The 20,805-nt window shown below is 40.8% G+C and overlaps 1 protein-coding gene across 1 annotated transcript; it reads left to right on the top strand.

Moving 5' to 3' along the window:
* Nucleotides 1–1,778: 1,778 nt before the first annotated feature.
* Nucleotides 1,779–12,382, top strand: AKAP17A (A-kinase anchoring protein 17A). The gene is made up of 5 exons (XM_088451525.1): nucleotides 1,779–1,915; nucleotides 3,896–4,670; nucleotides 7,254–7,402; nucleotides 8,542–8,782; nucleotides 11,262–12,382. Exons 2-5 carry the CDS (start codon nucleotides 3,909–3,911, stop codon nucleotides 12,102–12,104), a joined length of 1,995 nt encoding a protein of 664 aa, XP_088307651.1. The 5' UTR covers nucleotides 1,779–1,915; nucleotides 3,896–3,908; the 3' UTR covers nucleotides 12,105–12,382.
* The last annotated feature ends 8,423 nt before the right edge of the window (nucleotides 12,383–20,805 follow it).

Below are 20,805 nucleotides of genomic sequence, written 5' to 3'. Positions count from 1 at the left end.
TGTACAAAGATCCTCCACTCGCTGTGACCAAACAAAGAAGACTACAGCAATCCAACCATAGGTTCAAACACATCGATCTATGAGCTTCACAATAACCAGCATAACGTTGCCATGTCTACCTATGTACAGCCCTTGTATATAATTAAGAGAGGTTTTTTTTTTCCTGTATTTAACGGACTCTTTACATACACACAGAAGAGAAACCAACAGCAGGTGGTAGGCGTTACAGAGGATCGGCCATTACTGCTGTCTGGGAGAGGGGAAGAGACTGGGAGCAGGTGGAGCTGGCAAGGTTGGTGGGCGATCCTATTAGGATTATCTATCACAGCCAGTGACTGTGGCCAGGAGAGAGGAGGGTGAGAAACTACATCTGCCCTGAGCTCCTTGAGCTAGGGCAGCAGGAAATTTATTTCCTTGTACCATGAGTAGGGTATCCGTGAGAAGAAAACTTTGGGGAGAGAACAAAGGGGAGGAGAGTCTAGCCGGGCGGTCGGGAGATTACTTTCCAGCAGTCATCGTTGGGCAATCTGTGATGGTTGCAACTGATGCAAGTGGTTAAAAGTGCCCTACTGTAGGCATCTCCCCCATTCTGGCACCTAGAGACCCGTCCCCTCTTTCAAACATTTGTTTCCTCTTTGTAGATCTAGGGCCTGCTTCAATAGATCGCTATTCTGCTTATATGCACGTAACGCAGTTGCTAGTATCAGCGGTGATATGCAAATGTTTGCATTCGGATTGCGATTGCAGCCTAACATAAGGACGCCCACTTCCCCTTACTCACAACCATATACTTTGCCAACATACTATTGCAAATTAAGTTGGTAACATCAAGTAACATCGGACCCATATGCATAGTTAAGGCAGGTCAGACCTCACTCAGTAACTCGCAACTTCATTGCGCGCTATGATGCCTCAGGCTGCTTATGGTATCGCAGTGGCTAATTTAAGCATGCCCATGCAAACTAGCAAAACAGTATGCCCTGCTTTTTATGTGTTTAATGCAAGCTAGCAAAACAGTATGCCCTGCTTTTTATGTGTTTAATGCAAGCTAGCAAAACAGTATGCCCTGCTTTTTATGTGTTTAATGCAAACTAGCAAAACAGTTCATTAGAATTTTTAAGCACAGATTTTATGAAAACCTATACATGCAATCCTGCTTTTGCTGCTTTGGAAAGGTTGATTACGGTAATGCCAAAGCAAGAAGAACCACAAAGTATATCTCGGTGGTGCTTAGTAAATTAAAAGCATTTATTTTTTTATATCATTTCGGATAGATTTTCTTTGCCGTGTAACAAAGTATAAACAAACAATTTTTATGAAAATCCAAAGTGAAAAAGAAGAAAACATGGTATCATTTGTGTGGGTACTGCATACATTTACTGATATTAATGCTGGAAAGTGACCAACCCATAAAGTGTGGAATAGACTCAGCAGTGAAGATTCTTATTACATTGATTTAAATGTTCCACAATGTAATCAATAATTGATTTTGAAAACAAAAAACAATATAATTGAAATGCTTCAAAATCATAATTTGGTATTTCTAGGTATTTGCTATCTCTAATTGTATATATACATAGGAGAATGTCACATTCTTACAACTGTAGCTCTACTTCTCCCTACAGACTCATTGTTGCCTATGTACCATGTATTATACCCACGATTGGGCTTTGCCCTCACACAACATGGAAATTCTTATTGTACGTGCTACGTCATCGCGTTATCTTTATTTACAATCACTCCTTTGGGAGAACTACTCTACCCTGTCTCTATGGAAACTAGACTCATACATCAGGAACAAGGCTTCTGAGCCGGAAGCAAATCCCGGCATTGCAGCTCCGCCTCCATCCCATAGTGCATAGCGGCTTGCTGCTCTTCCTGGCTGGATGAGTCTCTGATCACACTGATTGTGGAGGTAGGTGCGCGGCGGCGGCAGTATATAGTGTATTGGGTCAAGGCAGGGTTTCAGGGGTAGATGTGATCCGCCATCCGGTCATAGAGCATTTTCTGTCGGCTCAAATCTGTGCCGCTCCTTACTCGGGCTCCAGAACTGCTCATGCATATACACACGCAGCAGGGACAGTCAGTCCTAATAGGGACCTAGGGTCATCATGAGCAGACGTCTGACTGCCTATTAAGATATATTAGTGGACAGCATGGTCCTGTATAAGTGTGTGTGTGTGTGTGTGTGTGTGTGTGTGTGTGTGTATATATATATATATATATATATATATATATATATATATATACACACACAGTGTGTGTGTGTGTGTATATATATATATATATATATATATATATATATATATATATATATATATATACACACACACACACACACACACACTGTGTGAAGGAAGTTGTGCTAAAACTTCAATATGGAAACCAATAATGAAACAGGAAATCACTGCAGTATATAAATTTGGAGCAATAAAATCAATATACAGTAGAGATTTGCTCCCTAGTAAGAAAACATTGCAGCTCTAATGTGTAGAAAATATTTACATGTTTACTTAATTATAATCTTTAATATAAACATTCATTAAAAAAAACACATTGTCAGTGTCCTAAATCGGATTTGATACACTTGCTAGAAAGCCTTTAACATAGTAACTAAAACTGAAATACTAATGTAAATGATTTAATAATCAACAATGTTTCAAAATTTCAAGTGCAATGATCATTCCAAACAAGTGCACAGTGAGGAGAATAATAAGGGATGAATCCCAGAACAGTTTAAAAGGTTTTTTCAATTTAAATCTATTATTATTATCAGTTTCTTATATAGCTAATATATTACTTGATCAGTCCTGACTCTCAGGTATTTAGAAATAGAATATAATCCCTTCAACTTCAACAGGAGTTCACTAGCCATTGCAGGCATCCCAGCATAGATTGTAACCGACCAATGTTAGCTGCTGCCGTGTTCTCAGCTTAAACTTCCACATTGTCAGCAGGGTAATCATAGTCACCTTTGTAGCAGTGTGCTAAAGGAGCTCTGAGGATCCGGCCACTGTCTCCTTACCAGCAGCGTATGCACATATGGACCGGTGCCTTGAACTGCTGCTGCTGTGTTAATGACGTGAGTTTGCAGGATGTCTATGCAGTCACCTCTGTAATGGTGAATTGGGAAAGCTGTGACAGTCCAGCCACAGTCCCCTTTAGCTGCAGCGTATCTACATATGGAGCCGCCATGAGGTTGCTAAGCAGAGATGAAAGTTAAGAGACAGGGTAGTGACTCTGTGAGTGATGCTATTGTTTACAGAGTGACTGTCGGTAGTAGTGCAGGTGTGTGGCTACACTAGGAGCTGTGCGGCTGTAGGGAAATAATGCTTGGTCATGTGATTTAGTGGCCAATCCTATTAGCCATGATGATCTTGGCGGTGCGAGTCATCGCGGCAATGGCCACACTCTACGGCAGCCGGATTCGCTGAATTTTGCTCGCAGCCCCATAGGCACTACAGTGTTCTCCCCAGAAAATTTTTCCAGCCGGCTGGCATCAAGAAGTAGCCGTGTGGGGGCCTTCGCAATAATAAAATGTTTTAAACTCTGACCTTATAATGATTTAAACTTGAAATAAAATTTTATATATTAATTCTCTTCTTATTAGAGGCCCAGTTGTCTGATTATGAAAAAGCTGCATAGTCTGTAGGATCCGTTCCTTTTTATACAGCTCCCAGATACTCTCCCCACTTGCAGGTTCCCAAAGTGCCGGGTGGTGGCTGATTTTTGCCGGGTGGCGCACATGCAAAAAACAGCCTGGGGAGAACACTGGACTTGTGAGAAGAGGACTGGGAATGGGGGGGAAGAGCAGTAATGTAACAGGATGGAAGGAGATGGGGAGACAGGGCGCTCTGTTACTAAAAGTTCATACTGTGTTTTTCTTTTTAAATAGGACCTTTAATACTATGGCAGCCGCAACCATAGTGCATGATACATCTGAAGCTGTCGATCTATGTCCGTTGTATGGGCTTTATCTAAAGCCCATCTTAAAGATGATCATCAGTGTGGCACTCCCTCAACTGAAGCAACCTGGGAAATCCATCTCTAATTGGGAAGTAATGGAGCGTCTTAAAGGAATGGTGAACAACCACCAGTTTTCTACATTACGAATCTCCAAAAGCACCATGGACTTCATACGCTTCGAAGGGGAAGTAGAAAACAAGAGTTTGGTTAAAGCTTTTATAGTTTCTTTGGATGGTAAGAGTATAAAGCTAAGTGGCTTTTCCGACATTTTAAAAGTCAGAGCAGCAGAGTATAAAATAGATTTCCCCACAAGACATGATTGGGATTGTTTTTTCCGTGATGCGGAAGACATGAATGAAAATCTCCCTGGAGAGAGACCAGACACAATACATTTAGAAGGCCTTCCTTGCAAGTGGTTTGCTTCAAAAGACTCTGGCTCTGAAAAGCCAAGTGAAGAAGTCCTTGTGAAGGTCTTCAGCATATTTGGGGAGATTAGGAATGTTGACATCCCTATGCTTGATCCTTATAGAGAAGAAATGACTGGTAGGAACTTCCATACATTCAGTTTTGGTGGCCACTTGAACTTTGAAGCTTATGTGCAATACAAGGAGTATTTTGGCTTTGTAAAGGCCATGAATGCACTGCGTGGCATGAAGCTAATGCACAAAGGTGAAGATGGAAAAGCTGTGGCCTGTAACATAAAGGTGAGTTTTTTGGGGGGCGTAGTATATAGATAATGACTTGTTTACACCATTGCAGTATTATTCTTTGTTTTCATTACATTTCCCTGATGATTATGATTCATGTTGTACAAGTGTCCCAAGAGGTGCAATCTGCAGAGCTCATTAATGATCTATAAATAAATTACATTTTGGAGCTTTGTTAAACATGCTTAAAGATGACTTTGTATTTTGTCACTTTTTACTTTTATAAATGAATAGTATGTATATATAAAACATAGTATTTGTAATAGGTACAAATAAGACATTTTTATTTTATTTTCGCTATTTTCATTAAATTATATAAATAAATATTTAAGAAGAAAAAGCTTCCCCTTTTTAAAAATTTTTTTTTACGTAATACAGTAATGTACAAAAAAATTATAAATATGTATTTATATTAGATAATATTTAGGGATAAGTTTACTATGTAATGCATTGCATAGTAAATGTTGAAATGCCGTTTAACGGTATTTGATGTTGACTTTGAAGGGACAATTATAATCAATACAAAATCAAACATGTAAATTTAGCCCTTGACAGAACTTGCATGCAGTTGGCTATTTTTAATTGAGGTCCATGACTGTTGCATATGAATAAAACAATGAATGTCCTTATATCTCATCGGTTACGTCCAGTTAGGGACTTTTCGTTACACGATAAACCACTTCCTAACCTGTTTTATAACTTTAATAATATAGTTTATCTGAAATGTGACAAAGACATACAATATGTTTTCAATTTTTTTTACTTTTATTAGTCAAGTACAAATGTACTTTTTAATGTTGCCCTTCAGAATGTTTGCTCTGTCCTCCAAATGCTGACTTAACCCAGTTTCCAGTGCAAATTGCTACCCTTCCTGGTGGACTTTAACTCTGTACTGAATGAGTTGCCTGGAAGCTTGGCCAACATTCTATGGTTCTGAAATTACTAATACCCCTTTTCCACCAAAATTCCGGGTCTGACCCGGAGATGGAACACTGGGGATCATTCAGACCCACTCGCGAGCAGCAGTATGCTCGCAAGTGGGTCGATGTTCCCCACTGCACATCCGCACGACGGAGGGAGCTCCGTCGTGCGCATGCGCGAGACCCGGGGAGCGATGGACTTTCCATCGCTCCGGGTCTTGCACCAAAGGGGGCTTGCTGTCGATGTTGTTTGACAGCACGCCTCCTTTGGTGGGAGTGGCGGCCAGACGGAGGCGTTCCCATGGGAACGCCTACCGTCTGAAGCCGGCCCCACTGACATCACTAGTGATGTCAGTGGGAGTGATTTTGGCTCTGATAGAGCCCAAATCACTCTAGGGCTTGTGGCAGGGAGACCCTACCGCAGGGTCTTCGTCGCAAGTCCGATGGTCGCGATGGTTAAGACCATCGTGACCATCTTTTTGGCCGCTCGCATATGCTGTGGGTGGTCACCCACAGCTATGCGAGCGGCCAGGAGGCCGCTCCATTTTCATGGAGGAGGGCCCTGATTCAGAGCGAGCGCTCTGGTCAGAGCGTTCAGCTCTGAATCAGGCCCACAGTTCCTATCCGGATCAGACCCGGAATTTTGCCAGCGCCCTCTTGGGATATTACCGAGTCAGCGCCGCTCACACCGGAGTCGGGTCTGCATAGACCAGGCTTTTCCGGCGTGTAAGTGGTCGCTTGGAGATAACGTCATCTACAAGCGCCACTGAAGCCGAACCAATCGGCCGGATAGCAGCGCACTCCAGGTCATCGTGGCCCGGAGTGCGCTGTTCTCACAGCAGGGTTTCACGGGCTACGCCTGTGTTAAACCCTGCTATTTACCTGGGTTGGATTGCCGGGTCACTCGACCCGGCAATCCAACCCTCTCCCCCTTTTACACCAGGGAGCTGCCCGGGTTAACCCTTCAATAACCTGGGTTTTAGCTCCGGTGTAAAAGGGGTATAAGTGTGAGTTCTCAAAAGATGGATGAAAGATGATTTATACATTGAAGAGAATGGAGATAATATTTAAGTACTGCATTGTGCAGAATATAAATGAAGACTAATTTCACACATACTACTGGTATGTCTTTAGACTGTGTGAGGAATCACACAGGAAGTGCACACAAACACAGGGAGGACATGCCACACAGACTGGGCCCTGGTCAGAGTTGAACCCACATAACCCTAATGCTGGGTACACACTATGCAATATGTTGTTCAATCAGCCGACGAACGACATATTGATTAGTGCATGAGTGGCTGGGTACAGACGATATGTCTGTGAACTACGTCGTTTACAGATATATCGCATTGACCCTGCAGCACAGCCGATGTGCCAATATATCTGCAAGATATATCACCATCTGGCCTGCCGACTGCCCATATACTTGCTGCAGGGACCCACCTGTGACTGACAGCTCAACTAAGTGGGCAAATTAAAATGCCCACCAAATCAGCGCAAACACATCGAGCGGCAGATTGGTAAGTGTGTATTGTTTTACCAATCTGCTGCTCGGTCGGCAGACAAGTCACCTTGAGTGCCATTAAAAGTCCTAGTAGAATTTCATAACTAAAAGATAGAATGGTAACTTGTGACCGTAATTTATTTTATTTTAAAGGTCTCTTTTGATACCACGAAGCATTTGAGTGAGGGGTCTATTAAAAAGCGTCAGCTTGAGCGTCAGAAACTCCAAGAACTGGAGCAGCGACGAGAGGAGCAGAAGAAAAAAGAGAAGGAGGCTGAGGAGAGACAAAAAGAGGAGGAACGGTAAGATAATCTCAGGTTGATGTAATGATTTGGTTTACATGATTGAGCAAGATTCCATAGTACTCCCTGGTGTAATCAGCCCAGATGGGACCATGATTATTGTTCAGCAGTGAGGCCTCCGAGGATTGTAGTGTTAGCTGATGTGATCTGACATTCCATCTAAACTAAGATGATCATTTTGTAGGTGTTCTGTTTACTACATTTTGTATAACAGCAAATAAATAGACATTAAAATCCATGCACATAACATTGGTGCGTAAGGAAGGGAGTTGAACTCTATATAGTGCAGCCAGCCCCACCTCTGGAGCCACCACTCATCCCAGACAACTAGCTTACAGTCCCGCAACACTTGGGCCATGTTACTTTGTGACCCAATCACCTCGGCCAAGAGATAACATTTTACACCTTTTCAGTCCCTTAGGATTCGAATTTGGAAAATTCCTTGTTTAGTGGGTACTTAGATCATGGAAGGAGTATAGTCTCCAAATTTTATATTTCTGGGTCCAAGGATTTGGCCTGCACGTTGATGAGTCTGTACATTTTTTTTTTTTTTTTGTATATAAGATTGACCCACACCGGCGCTTTCCCTGGTTACATGTAAGAATTCTATAATGCACACAAAGTAAAACAGAATAATATATAGTGAAGGTCCCACGTCTTCAAAATATAATGCTTTAATAACCTCTATATAGATGTCTTCTTGCTGATAGATGGTGAAAAACAATATAGGATTCTTAAGTTTTGCTTTGACCCATAGTACAATACCATAGTGAAGTCATATATCCCAGATGTAAACTGAATTTGGCACACTTTAATTCAATTACTTACCTTTATCACTGATGTTGACATATCAAACCATCATTCTGATGTCCTAGAATCCTAGATGGTGTTTTATGTGTGTGCTTTTTTGAAGCATAATTGTTGCCATTGTGCATGTATTTAGAATCACTTCCCAACAGGTCACCATTCCGGCTAGGCTTCACTGTAGTGTTACAGGACATGCACATGTCCTGTCATGGTTACAATTCTCCTAATAGTAAAATCTAGCAATATCATAAACATACAACCAGTCATTATAGTTTTGATGCTTTTATATGATTAATTATGTTTATGTAACCTGGTCTGTGTGCCTTTTAAAGGAAACAAAAAGAGCTGGAAGAGATTGAGAGAGAAAAAAAACGCAAAGAAAAGATTAAACGGAAAGAGGAGAAGCAGCGAGAACGGGAAGCTCGCAAGACCAAGAAAAAATTGCAAAAACTGCAGGCAGAGGAGCAAAAGAGGTTACAGGAGAAAATCCGATTTGAAGAGAGAAAGCTTTTATTGGCTCAGAGGAATCTGCAGTCCATCAGATTAATTGTAGAGCTTCTAAGCAGAGTGCAGGTAAGATGATCGTTTCCTATTTGTATAATGGCATCACTGATGGTTCATTTTGATTTATTCTTTGAGAACAATTTATATATGAATCTGTACAAAGCTGATTATATATGAAGTTTAATAATTCGTTTACACCAGTAGGTAGGCCTTTTAGTCATTAGTTGCTTATTTTAATTGACCCTCCTACTGTATCTTAGAGTGCTTTAACTAGAGCGACGTATGCATTACCTTGTAGAATACTTACAGGCTTGGGCATTTTGCTTGTTTCAATACTTCAACAATCGGCCGATTGTTGCTTTATGCGTTTGCATTGCAGTGAGCGAACACTTAACTGCGATCGGGACTGTGATCACAGTGACTACGCAGACCCATCGCAGAGTGATAGACAGGAAGTACCATTTGGGGGTGGTGACAGGGGTGTGGTCTGAGAAATGCAGGTATGTCAGTGCGTTTGAACGCCGTTGCAGGAGTATGCATAAAGTAGCCACTACGATGCCATACGCAGCTTGAGCTTGCCCTGCGAGCGATGAGGTTGGCAATCCCTGAGTAAGGTCAGACCTTGTGTAAGTGTGCATGAGGCTGCGATGGTACTCAATGTTTTTGCAGTCTTGTTAAGTATTACGGATGTGTGTAAGGTAAAGGGGGCGTCATTATGTTAGTCTGCATATGGTATAACAATTGCAATCATTAGCATATATTTGTAGTGAGACTACGTGCGCAAACGCTATTGTGATCCGTACTGAATCAGGCCCATTGTGAAATAAGTGGTCCTCCACATGAAATTCTCAATAGTATGGCCTATAAAATAATAATAAAACTCATGCATTATATAACTTTCACCAGACACGTCCGTGTCCGTTTTTTATAGCATGTGGCACAGATTATATATATATATAATCTCTATATATCTCTATATATCCTACATACTGTATATATCTCCCTTGTTCATACACTATATTCGTACAATACATACAGATTTTCTATTTCATTACTCTTTTCCCTCAAATATATTTCAGCCAATTATAGCACTTACATAGTATGTTAGTGTATGGATGTAACATTTAAAATTATGTACTGTGGCTTACTTTTTGATTGTATTTTATCATTAAACAATGCTTCCATTAGTAGAAACTGGCAAACACGTGCAAATTGCGCAGCGAATGTATGGTCTTCATATCGTTCAATGTTATTTTACAGCTAAATATTTAATATGACCAGTTTTATCAATGTATGCCCAATATTGTCAGCCATCCGAATGCCAGAATTATTCAGGAGGTATATATGAAATTATAAGAGAGCTGATATGTTTCATTAAGTTAGATTAATTGAGGAAATATACAGAAGAAAATTACTTTTATTTTTTTATTAGAAACAAAGGGCCATATTCAGTTAGTTTTGCATCGGCGAGAAAGTTTTGCCTGCCTGACTTTTCGCCGCCTTCACGTGTTTTGGACGCGAAAACTTTTCGTGCGCTCTCCCGATTCACTCCGTATTCAATTGCCAAACAGTCAAAAACGGGAACCGACGAATGTGAAACAGGCGAAAAGTGCCGGATGAATTGGGGGGAATCACTCTGTACCCCAGAAAAAGATGGGCTGACTTGGGAAATCATTATGGTAGTTTAGTATTAGCCCTAATTGAACTACTTAGGGTACTTAAGTGGTGGTAATTGCTTGCTGGGGTAAAAGTGGTGAAGAATGGCATAAACCAGTGTTTTTTGGAGCAAATAAGTAGTTCCATCAAATGTGGGGTGCTTGTAAATGGGTTCTACCATATTTTAATGTCTCTAAAGTGTAGATTTAGAAAAGTGAAATTCCACCGTCATAGAAGCACCTGCAATCCCAAACACACTTGGCCCCCTTCTTAGAGCACCCCCCCGGAGGCTTATTTCGCTAGTTTTTGAAGTTGTCCCCCCCACTTTTTTCATTTTCGCCCCAAATTCCAAAGGTATTTTACACACTTTTTCTCCACAGCATAGCAGGTAAAAAAAATCGCCTATTTCAGTGCCTTGACTTTTGCAAAAACTGACTGGAGTCGTATGGGGAGAAAAGAAATCAGGAGAGATTTTCGGGAAAAAACGCGAAAACGGCTTTTCGCTCCGATTTGAATACGACGCCAAGTGTCATATTTATAGAACTTGTGCAAAATGTCCCTGAGTGCCTTTGGCATGCCATTTCAAGACATAGCAGTTTATCTATCTCATTAAGGCAATATTGAAATAGTACAGATTTCAGAAATATATATTATATGCCTTTGGGGGGGCATTTCCCTATGAACACACTTCTTGGTTCCCTGCAAAATTAACTGGCTCCAAAATGTAATTAGTATTCTTGATGATTGATATAATTAGATTTAGTGGTCATTTAATAAAAAATGGGCTGATAGCTCATATTGAAATAGATTTTTACTAACCTCCTTTTCTGTGTGTATAGTACAGAGCCATTCAGGTTAGTTTAATCAATGTTGTTGTTGGCTTTTTTTTCAGACAGTAAAGATTCGGGAACAGGAGGAAAAAGAAGCCGATAGGCTTCGCCTCCTCCAGTTAGAAGAGCGAAGAAAACAGCAGGAGGCAGAACTTAGACGGGTTGAGGAGGAGAAGCAGCGTACGCTGAGCTTACACCGTAAAGAGAGAGAATTGAGAGAGAAGCTGGTGAGCAGTCTTCTCAACAGGAACTTGTGCTCTGCACCTCAGATCAAAGCAGATCCTAAACCACTGCTGTGCTACCCTCTCACACACAGCGAAAACCTCCCTTGTGACTCTTCACTGAACTATGTCACCTCTACCTCAATACAAACATTAGAGTATGAGACACTCAGGCCTCACATTCACTATGCAAATTCAGCTCTTCATGTTGCAAATGGAGTCTGTTTAGAAGACTCCACCCTCCAGAAGTACAAGCAAATTAATAGCATTAACCCAGGAAAACCTCTGTACTCCCTTACCAGCATTCTTGGCAATACTGTCCTACATCACAATATAATAGGTAATGATCCATGCTTGAAGGAAGTTGAAACTCTCCAAAACATAGCTGAACTGGATGGTACTCTTGGGCAGCCTATAAGTAGGAAACACTCTGGCATTCAGGACAAAGAACACAAGCCTAAGACCAAACACAAAATGGACTCTAGTAGAGAGGTGGATGACCACAAAAAAGTAAAAAAGTCACACAAGAAACATTCCTCTAGAGATCACAGCCCGCATGGAAGAAGAAGCATCAGCTCAGGAAGTAGCAAGCGTAAAAGTCGAGAACTAAAGAACAGGCGAAATCATAAAGATAAGCATCACCGAAGATCACCTAGCAGAGAGCGGAATTCTTGGAGTAGCTGAACTTGCTAGATCTACCGCAGCATGTTGAAAGTGGGTCATGCTTCAAGCTTTCAGCCATTGGTCTACTGCGCGAGCTGTACATACTGACTACTTTCTTCTAGATTTTTAAACGCCCCAATTCAGTTCCATTATGTTTGAACAAGAACAGTTCAATTTAAGTTTTTGTAAAAACTTAACTAAAAGGTTATTTCCTAGTGGCTTCTGTTTTAGGGACCATATAGGGTTGCAAAAAGTTTCAGGTCTAAGTAATAAAGTATTTATTTTTCAATTGTTTGAAACCTTTTATTCTCTGGTCTATTGTATTTATTAACATGCCATTAAATGGTGCATGCCAGAATATTTCTGTTGTATGGGATAGATGTGTTTTCTGTGTATATAAGTATTATGAATTCGCTTTGATCCCAATTGGTGGTTTTGCAGATCTAGTATGGGGTAGTATAAAACACAATTATTAAGATTAAAGGTGCATACACACGTAACGATTTTTTTGAACAATTTAACTAGAACGACGTCGTTATCGTTCAATCGTTGAAAAAATCGTTCAGTTTCTGAGTTATAATGATGAACGATTATTGTTCATGCGCGTTTCCGATTGTAGTTCATTCTGACTGACCAACTGAACGATTTTCATTATGGGAAGTTACAAAAATTGTTTGTAGTTCAAAAAAATGTTCATTACACTTTAAAAAATCTGGCAGATAATCTGACAGATAATCGTTCAGAAAATCGTTGTGTGTATGCAGCTTAAGTGTTCACTTGCTTTAGCACTTTAGACTTAAGTTGGTGAAATTTAAAGGTACATTAAGGACTCTGCTAGTTGTATGCATTTTGGAAGCCTGTATAGTGGAGGCTGCATTTTTATGGGCTAGACCAAAATGCATTAAGGACTAGTGACATAACTGAGGCATGAGGCACAGTGTGCCTCAGTGGTGATGTTCGTTTCTTGTATGAGAATAGGTTGAATGTTGGTTCAGTTCTCACAATGTTTGTCTCAACAGTGTGTATGTCACAGGTACAATTTTAAAAATCAAACCTGTGTTATGTTTTATACTGTTAAAACTTGAAATGAGTAAAGCTATTAAACAGAAATGATTAGTGACTTCTTTCATCTTTTAAACATTTCTATTTAATCAGGTGAGTCGTAACTCTTGCCAGTTGTTTGGGTCATTGTTATGGAGTTATATTGTGATACACAGGGATGCTGAAACTGTAATATAAAAGGTTGTGTAACAATTAGTCCTGCAATAGGCCATCTAGTCCTTAATATTTACTGTATTCTATCTATATTGCCAGTAGAGGGTGCTGCTGTTCTACTATTTAAAATGGTAATGTAGTAAAATGATAGTAACAGTGAAAGACACACAGACATTTTCTGTGCAATTTGCACGTGATTACCAGCTTCTGGAATCTGTGTTTAAATACATGTATTTTGTGGTTTACTTTTGATTGTATTTCTGGATTGTATCCATACTGTTATTGAAGGTCATGTCCAATAGCAAACTGAGCATTTCTTTTAAACCATACTTTTTCCTTTCTTCTCTCTTCAGTTAGTCCACCATCAGGAGGAATCTGGTTATAACATTATTGTCGTACCATACTTGTACACATTATTATATACTTTTTTCGTCCTTTATCAAAACCATTTAAATCACACTGTTTAAACATCCTCTTGTGTTTCATTGAAATATACGATTAAATTAACCTACATATTTGAGACGATTATCGAATAAGGATGTCTAATTACGCAGTGTGAGAGATTATATGATTTGTGATTTTGTTCTTATATGTAACTTTTTGTCTATGTGCTTGATAATTATTCTTAATTATATTGACCATTAAAAATTATTTAACATATTATATTAAGTGCCCCCCCAAAAAGTTATTTATTTTCTTGTATAACATTGTAACCTAACTCCTGGGGAGCACCGCCAACTTTATTTTCTGATGGCGTTTAACCGATTGTATTAACTAGGATGATGTATACACGAATTTTGATGCCATACAATTCTAAATTTTGGCTTTAATTATTTTCTTTTACTTGTGCGGAGACACTCCTCCCCCTTTTTTTTGACTAAGGTTGGGTATGGAACTGTTATATTTGCACACTAACACATATCTATCAACACATTATCCTCCCTGATGCAGAACTATGGAATCCTTTTAATTGATGGACCAAATAGATAGCCAAACCATTGATAGCAGGTCCAGGAGTCATGAAATTATTGGGCAGACCCACATAAAATGGAAGAAGCTGCTCAGAGCTTATCTGCATCTTAAACAGAAGCTGATAAGTAACATTTGTCTTATTAATAATAATAATAATAATAATATCTGGCCACAAAAAAAACACCTACAAACACACTACTATTAAGTATTGTGATATCAGCCAGAATCTCTCAAAGGTTTCTATCAAACCTTGGTCACATACCTCTCTCACATTTTATACCCAGTATTGCAAGTTTGCTACTAGACTTAACCTTTGATAACCGATATGGATACAATCCAGAAATTGTATTATTGTTGAATGTACAGATGTATCCTTGCTCATCTAGCCTTAATACACCATGCAGTGCGATATGCCTAGTGTGAGTGAGCCACCAGCTCCTGTGCAACTGTTTTGTTTTTATTTTGAAAATGTGTCTTAAGTCGCGATGTGACTAGGATGCACCAGGGCCTGGGCAGATTAATATATGATATGTGACACTTTTATATCTGTTTGCAGCTGAGACTGTAAATGGATCTTGACGTAGAAAAAAGCATCGGCTGCATCATACCACTTCACATGCTGATTGAGAAACTCAGTCACACACCGATATACAATTATATCAAATGAATCAGCACAGTGTCTTGGTGTGTCCTGGTTGCATGGCATTGTGACTTGGATGCATTTAGGGAAAAGAAAAATGCACCAGTCTCACCGGACCAGGTGCGGTGAGCGGGGATGTTTGGCACGACTGCAGCCAAGATGAGTGAGGACACACGGTAACTGTTTATCCAGCATTAACAAGGACATGTCAGAGTTGTAGGAATCTGAAAAACAATACTCTATAGACAGTCCAAGCTTCTTTCTAAGGAATTGGAAAGAATGGACATCGTCCATTATGAGACTGTATCAGTATGCAGACTGTTTGCTAGGAACTAGTAAGAAACTCGCTACAAAACTGTTTGACTAATTCATGAGGCTGGACCAGTCTTATTGAGAACTGGGTTTTAGGGGGTGATTTAATTGTTAGGGGCGGCAGCTGTGCCACCAATGGAGTTATTCAGTTGTTGATTTGTTCAGGCGCCGGCATTTCTGCTCACCTTCTGCAGTGAAAAGTCTGTGGTTTGGGCGCCCTAAGCAGAACTTTAGACGGTTTAGCCGTTTGACACGGCCAAACCCAGGCTAATTGGGCACGATAATCAATGGGCGTCCCCAAAAAAATTAAAATGCAATATTGGGTGTCCATTAATTAGCCACCTTTAAAAACCATTAAATCACCCCCGCCCCACCAGTGGTTTTGCTGATACCAGCCTAGGCTATGTGTGCTGGAGGAGTCAGGCAAGGATACTGGGAATATCAATATTAAACGCTACATGGTTCATTGTTCAAAAAGAATCAACCATTAATTTTTTTAATTAGAAGACTAAAATGCAACTTTCTTAGATATATAGTTTGATCCCCTATTGCGGTGGTTCCCAAACTTTCTTGGATCGTGGTGCCCTAGAGTATCAGCATTTTTTTAGGGCACCTCTAGGCCATTGAGAAATTTCGAAAAGCAATATTAAATTATGTAAATTGTGCTTGTATGTCATGCTTAGGGAGATGGATAGAGTTGCGCTTCTGTTTGTCCAAATTTTTTATGATTGATAGAGACCAGCACTTATTTAGCCTACAACAGTGTCCCCCAAACTTATTCCTCAGGGAGCACTAAAGGGGCTCATACATCAGCAATTACAAAAGGATGATTTACAGATGCTGTGATTCCCCCCCACCCCTCCTCCCAATCTGTGTCCATACATTACAAATATGTTTCAGTGATTTTCAGGAAAAACAGATCTGCCAATCTTGAAAGGCTCATCATTTTTATCACTCTATGTAGAAAGTGATTGGACATCCGCATGCAAGCGAAATGCATACCATTGCACACGCGTTCCAAATGGCCACTAATGTGGCGGTTTCGACAAGAACACCTCGTAGGGAGGCCCATGCACTTGTAGTTCTACGGAAACAACGAATGTTTTCATCATGACGACAATGCCACCTGTCTTGTTTCCAGGGCGGTGCTGCACTGATATACAGAAACTTCGGTAACCTGGATGGACTGTCCAGAGTCCAGATCTTAACCCCGTTTAGAACCTCTGAGACAAATTGGAGCGACAGGTGTGTTCTAGGCCGACCTGACCTTTTTTTATTGTCATATATAGTCACCGTGCTTAGGGCGGAATTGCAAAACATGCCACCTGCTGTTGTCCAGGAACTTGTGGACAGTTTGCCAAAAGGGTGTCTGCAGTAATCACTGCACGTGGTGGACCTACAAAGTACTGACGTCAACAAAATCTTGTTGATCTGTCAGTGTCCAATCACTTTTGTCTACATAGTGTAGTAATGGTTGGCAAATCAGCTGATCGGTACCATACACTAGCAATCTACAGCAATGATTGGTCTATGAAATCCAACATGTTGGGCAACGTGATTTGGCAATTGTGATCACTTTTTAATCACAGCTGTCACTCGGGGAAACACATTGGGGTAATTTTGATGATTGTCCTAATAAATCGCCAATCTATCACAGATGTATGGGGGCCTGTGCATGTTTTCCAGGTCTCCTCAGAATCAGTGAAGTAATTAGCTCCACCTATGGATCTTTTAAAATGTGTCAGCCAGTAATGAATACACCTGTGCACCAAATAGGAAAAATGGAAACCATGCGCTGTTAGTGCTCCCTGAGAAATTAGTTTGGGATCCACTGGCCTATAACACTGACCATAAATAATTTAATGTGGTTCCTGTGGCACCACTGCCCTATTGGATCCATCTCTAATTAAAATCCCTATAAATTACCAACAAGGTTTATTATCCTTTTTATACATGTTTTTGTTATTATAATTCATACTTTCTGTAACATCAGTCATGGAGTGTAATGATCTTTTTTTTTTTCCTTACAAAAAGGACATTCCAGCTAATTACTAAGACATTCCAGTCTATTTGAATTAAGTAACAATGTTCATCCAATACATAATACACCACTTTTATCTCCTATATTCCTTCTTACATGTAATATTTTGTTATAATAATGTTCATTAGCAAAAACTGAGTAACGTTTAATCCACAAATTAGTGATTACTGATTAGTGGTTTTGAAAGACTAGTGTGAAACTCGTATGCATGATACATAGGCTGCATTATATGTCAATCAAGTTCTCTCCTTAATCATGACTCTCCAGTTGGTATATTACTCACAGGCAGGGGCGTATCTACCCATTGGCCAGGATGCCACTCGCCAGGGGCGCCGTCCGGCAGTGCCACCAGCAGCCAAGGGGTGGACAAGTACCCCGGTCCCACAAGTGTAGGGCAGACCGTAGTGATAGCGGTCTGCCCTACACAGTTTACAAACACACAGCCGCCAGCGGCTGTGTGTTTGTAATAGCAGCCAGCTAATGAGAGTCAGACAGACTCTCATTTGCTGCTGCGTCGTCCGCAGAGGGAGCCGGCTGGAGCTCACTCATGAGCTCCGTGTTCGGGCTTCCCCTGCAGCATGTGATGGGAGAGACGTCATAGGTCTTGACGTCTCTCTCATGCAGGAGAAGAGCGGGCCGGGACTCATAGCGGACAGCGGCGGTCTCGTCAGGGGCGGGGATCAGGTAAGTTTGAATTTTTTTTTTTGTTCTGTGTGTGTAAGCCTGGCACTACAGAGGGGGGGGGCACTTTATGGGGGGTGGCCGCTACTGGGGGCACTGTATAGGGGTGGCCGCTACTGGGGGCAATTTATGGGGGGTGGCCACTACTGGGGGCACGGTATAGGGGGGGGGACTACTACTGGGGGCAATGCAGCATAGGGGGGGTTACTACGGGGGGATTACTACTGGGGGCACTGCATAGGGGGGGTGCCAGTCCATTACATTGCCAGGGGTGCTTGGATCCCCAGATACACCCCTGCTCACAGGGATCTCACAAAGTAGGCTGATCCTTTTTATAAGCTTACTTTAGTTGAATGAGTGTTATACGGTGTGGGAAGTCATCACTTAGGAGGGAGATCAAGGGGAGAAGTTGCCTATATCAACCAATCAGCTTTTAACTGTCATTTTACAGGCTCTGCTAGAAATTACAATTAAAAGCTGACTGGTTGCTGCAAGCAACTTATCCACTTGATCTCTCTCCAAGATTTGATAAATCTCCCCCTAAAGGGGGGTATACACTTAGCGATTTTACCAAGCGATTGCACAATAACGACATTGTTATCGTGCAATCTCTTCCAAATCGCACATGCATTGTGCATGTTTGGGTCAGGAACGACCAGCAAATGCGCATGCCCGCTGGTCGTTTCCGACATCTATCATTGCCCGTACATGCTGGTCAACCTGACAGTCCTGTCAGGTTCGGCATGTGCGGGGATGATGGATGTGCCTTGACTTGAACGTTCAGTCTAGGCACATCACTAGACATAGAAACGACAGCGCGATTACAATGTCATAATCGTGCTGTCATTTCCGTGTCTACTAGTGGATACGCAGCTTTAGATCTGGGGGCAAACTCCACTCTCAGTTGTCTGCACAATCTTCAGTCCTGTACTGTAACGAGACCTATGTGCAGAGAGACTGATCACAGTCACGCTGCCCAATGAACATCCAGTTAATTAGTATTCTGATGACAGGACAAATACTGATCTGTCTGCCTATTGTGAACATAAGTCTTGCTCATGTAATCCAGTTACTATAGTAACAACACTTTAACTGTCCAGGCAGTAATTTGTGATCCCAATAATGTATTACTGCGCAAGTTAATGGTCTTCATACACAAGTGCTTTTGTCACTGTTAAACACAATTACAAGAGTGACAACATTATGTTGATTACTGAGAAAATAGTTTTCTCATTGCCTACTTGATTTTCAACTTCTATCAGAGTCAGAGAAGCACATGTGACAGCCGTATTCCTATGATTCAATTTCAGTTGTTAACAACTTGATATTCAAACTTGTAGTGTAGTTCAGAGGAGCATTTGCTAATGGAGATGAATGAACGTATGAGAAACTACATTTGGTGCTATTTGAAAAATATACAAAACTACATAATAGAATTACTAATTTCATACATACTTTTATATTAAGACTAGGGATATATTTACTAAAGTGCAGGTTTTTAGAAGTGGAGATGTTGCCCGTAGCAACCAATCAGAATCCATGAAATTATCTTCTAGAAGGTGAAAGATAAATGATTATTTATTACTTTATTGTGCTCCCCTTATATGTGTGCTCTTTATTTTGTGCCCTAAGTCTGTATTTAAAATTTTTTTTTATTATACTTCTCTTCAAACCCCATATTTTACTTATTGTGCTATTTACCCTCAGTCTGCGTGTTCTAGTTATAGCAGTAAATGTAGTGTATATTCTGTATGTTGGGACAACGTAGGAGGCTCCTCTCTGGTAGTTCCGCCTTTTATGTGATATACCGTGACATGTCAGTGCAGAGGAGAAGCTGAGGCTACAGCACTCTAATGGAGCATACACACCATCAGATTTGTCAGATTGAACGATTTGAACTATGAACGATTTTTGACTGTATTAAAATGAATGGAATCGTCCAAATCTGACTGCAAATACATCAGCTGTCAAATATCGTTATCTGACCATCTGGAACGCGCATCGTTCATCGTTTAGACATGTCAGATTTTACTTCAGATATGAACGATTGTTTTTTAAATTGTTATCGTTCAGGTCTGAAGAAAAATCTGACCGTGTGTATGCACCATTAGTTGCACAGAGAGTGTTTGTGAAGCCTTCTACTGTGACGCCATTTGCAATTATTGGAGGACAAAAGCTCTCGCTGGTGGTGTGTGTGTGTGTGTATTTGCATGGACAGGGCCTCACATGACGTCGCCCCACCTCCGTAACACTTGTGTCACTGCGCTGTTATATAGCAGCCAGGTTTAGTAAGCAGGAGACAACAGGTGCCAGATGGAGAGGGCAGAGACCTGTCTAGACCCACTCTCTGCTCATATGGCTGCTGGTGGTAATAGGAAGATTTTTTTATTTTATTTTACGCTTGCCACTGTCTCCCAGTGGTTCCTTGTAGTGTGGGCCTATTTTAATGGGGGGGGGGGGGGGGGGGGGTCTGGAGCCCCATTGTTAATCTGGCCCTGGTTAACATGTTGCTACTTTCTAAACTTTAAGGTGAGACTCCTCCTGTCTGGACTAGCACCTATCCCACCTGCCCTTTGGTTTTTAATTACAGAGGTCCTTGCATTGCAGTTTACACATTGGAATGGGCACTATTATAGGCAAGTACTGGATACAATTCAGTATTTGAGATGTTGAGGAGCCACCTGGTGCGGTTCACCCTGATGTGTTATTATACATTTTTGGCCAAATATGCTAAGAACCTTACTATTTATATGCCATGTTAATTGTTAGAGTAGATTATAAATGATTTGATTATCAGTACTCTTAGCGCTTAGAGAGTGCATCTGCATTTTTTTTATCTGCATGGTACTTCGTAATTTTTT

Source organism: Taudactylus pleione, unplaced genomic scaffold, assembly GCF_031769625.1.
Source record: "Taudactylus pleione unplaced genomic scaffold, aTauple2 ptg000026l, whole genome shotgun sequence".
NCBI classification, from domain to species: domain Eukaryota; kingdom Metazoa; phylum Chordata; class Amphibia; order Anura; family Myobatrachidae; genus Taudactylus; species Taudactylus pleione.
The sequence above is the reverse complement of the archived record's forward strand: the minus strand, read 5'-3'. Positions and strand labels throughout refer to the sequence as shown.

Bases quoted from the DNA above. Each gene is read 5' to 3' on its own strand.
- AKAP17A (XM_088451525.1), top strand. From the start codon at position 3,909: ATGGCAGCCGCAACCATAGTGCATGATACATCTGAAGCTGTCGATCTA. The intron at 4,671-7,253 runs GTGAGTTTTTTG...TTTATTTTAAAG, and splicing joins CTGTGGCCTGTAACATAAAG to GTCTCTTTTGATACCACGAA. The intron at 8,783-11,261 runs GTAAGATGATCG...CTTTTTTTTCAG, and splicing joins AGCTTCTAAGCAGAGTGCAG to ACAGTAAAGATTCGGGAACA.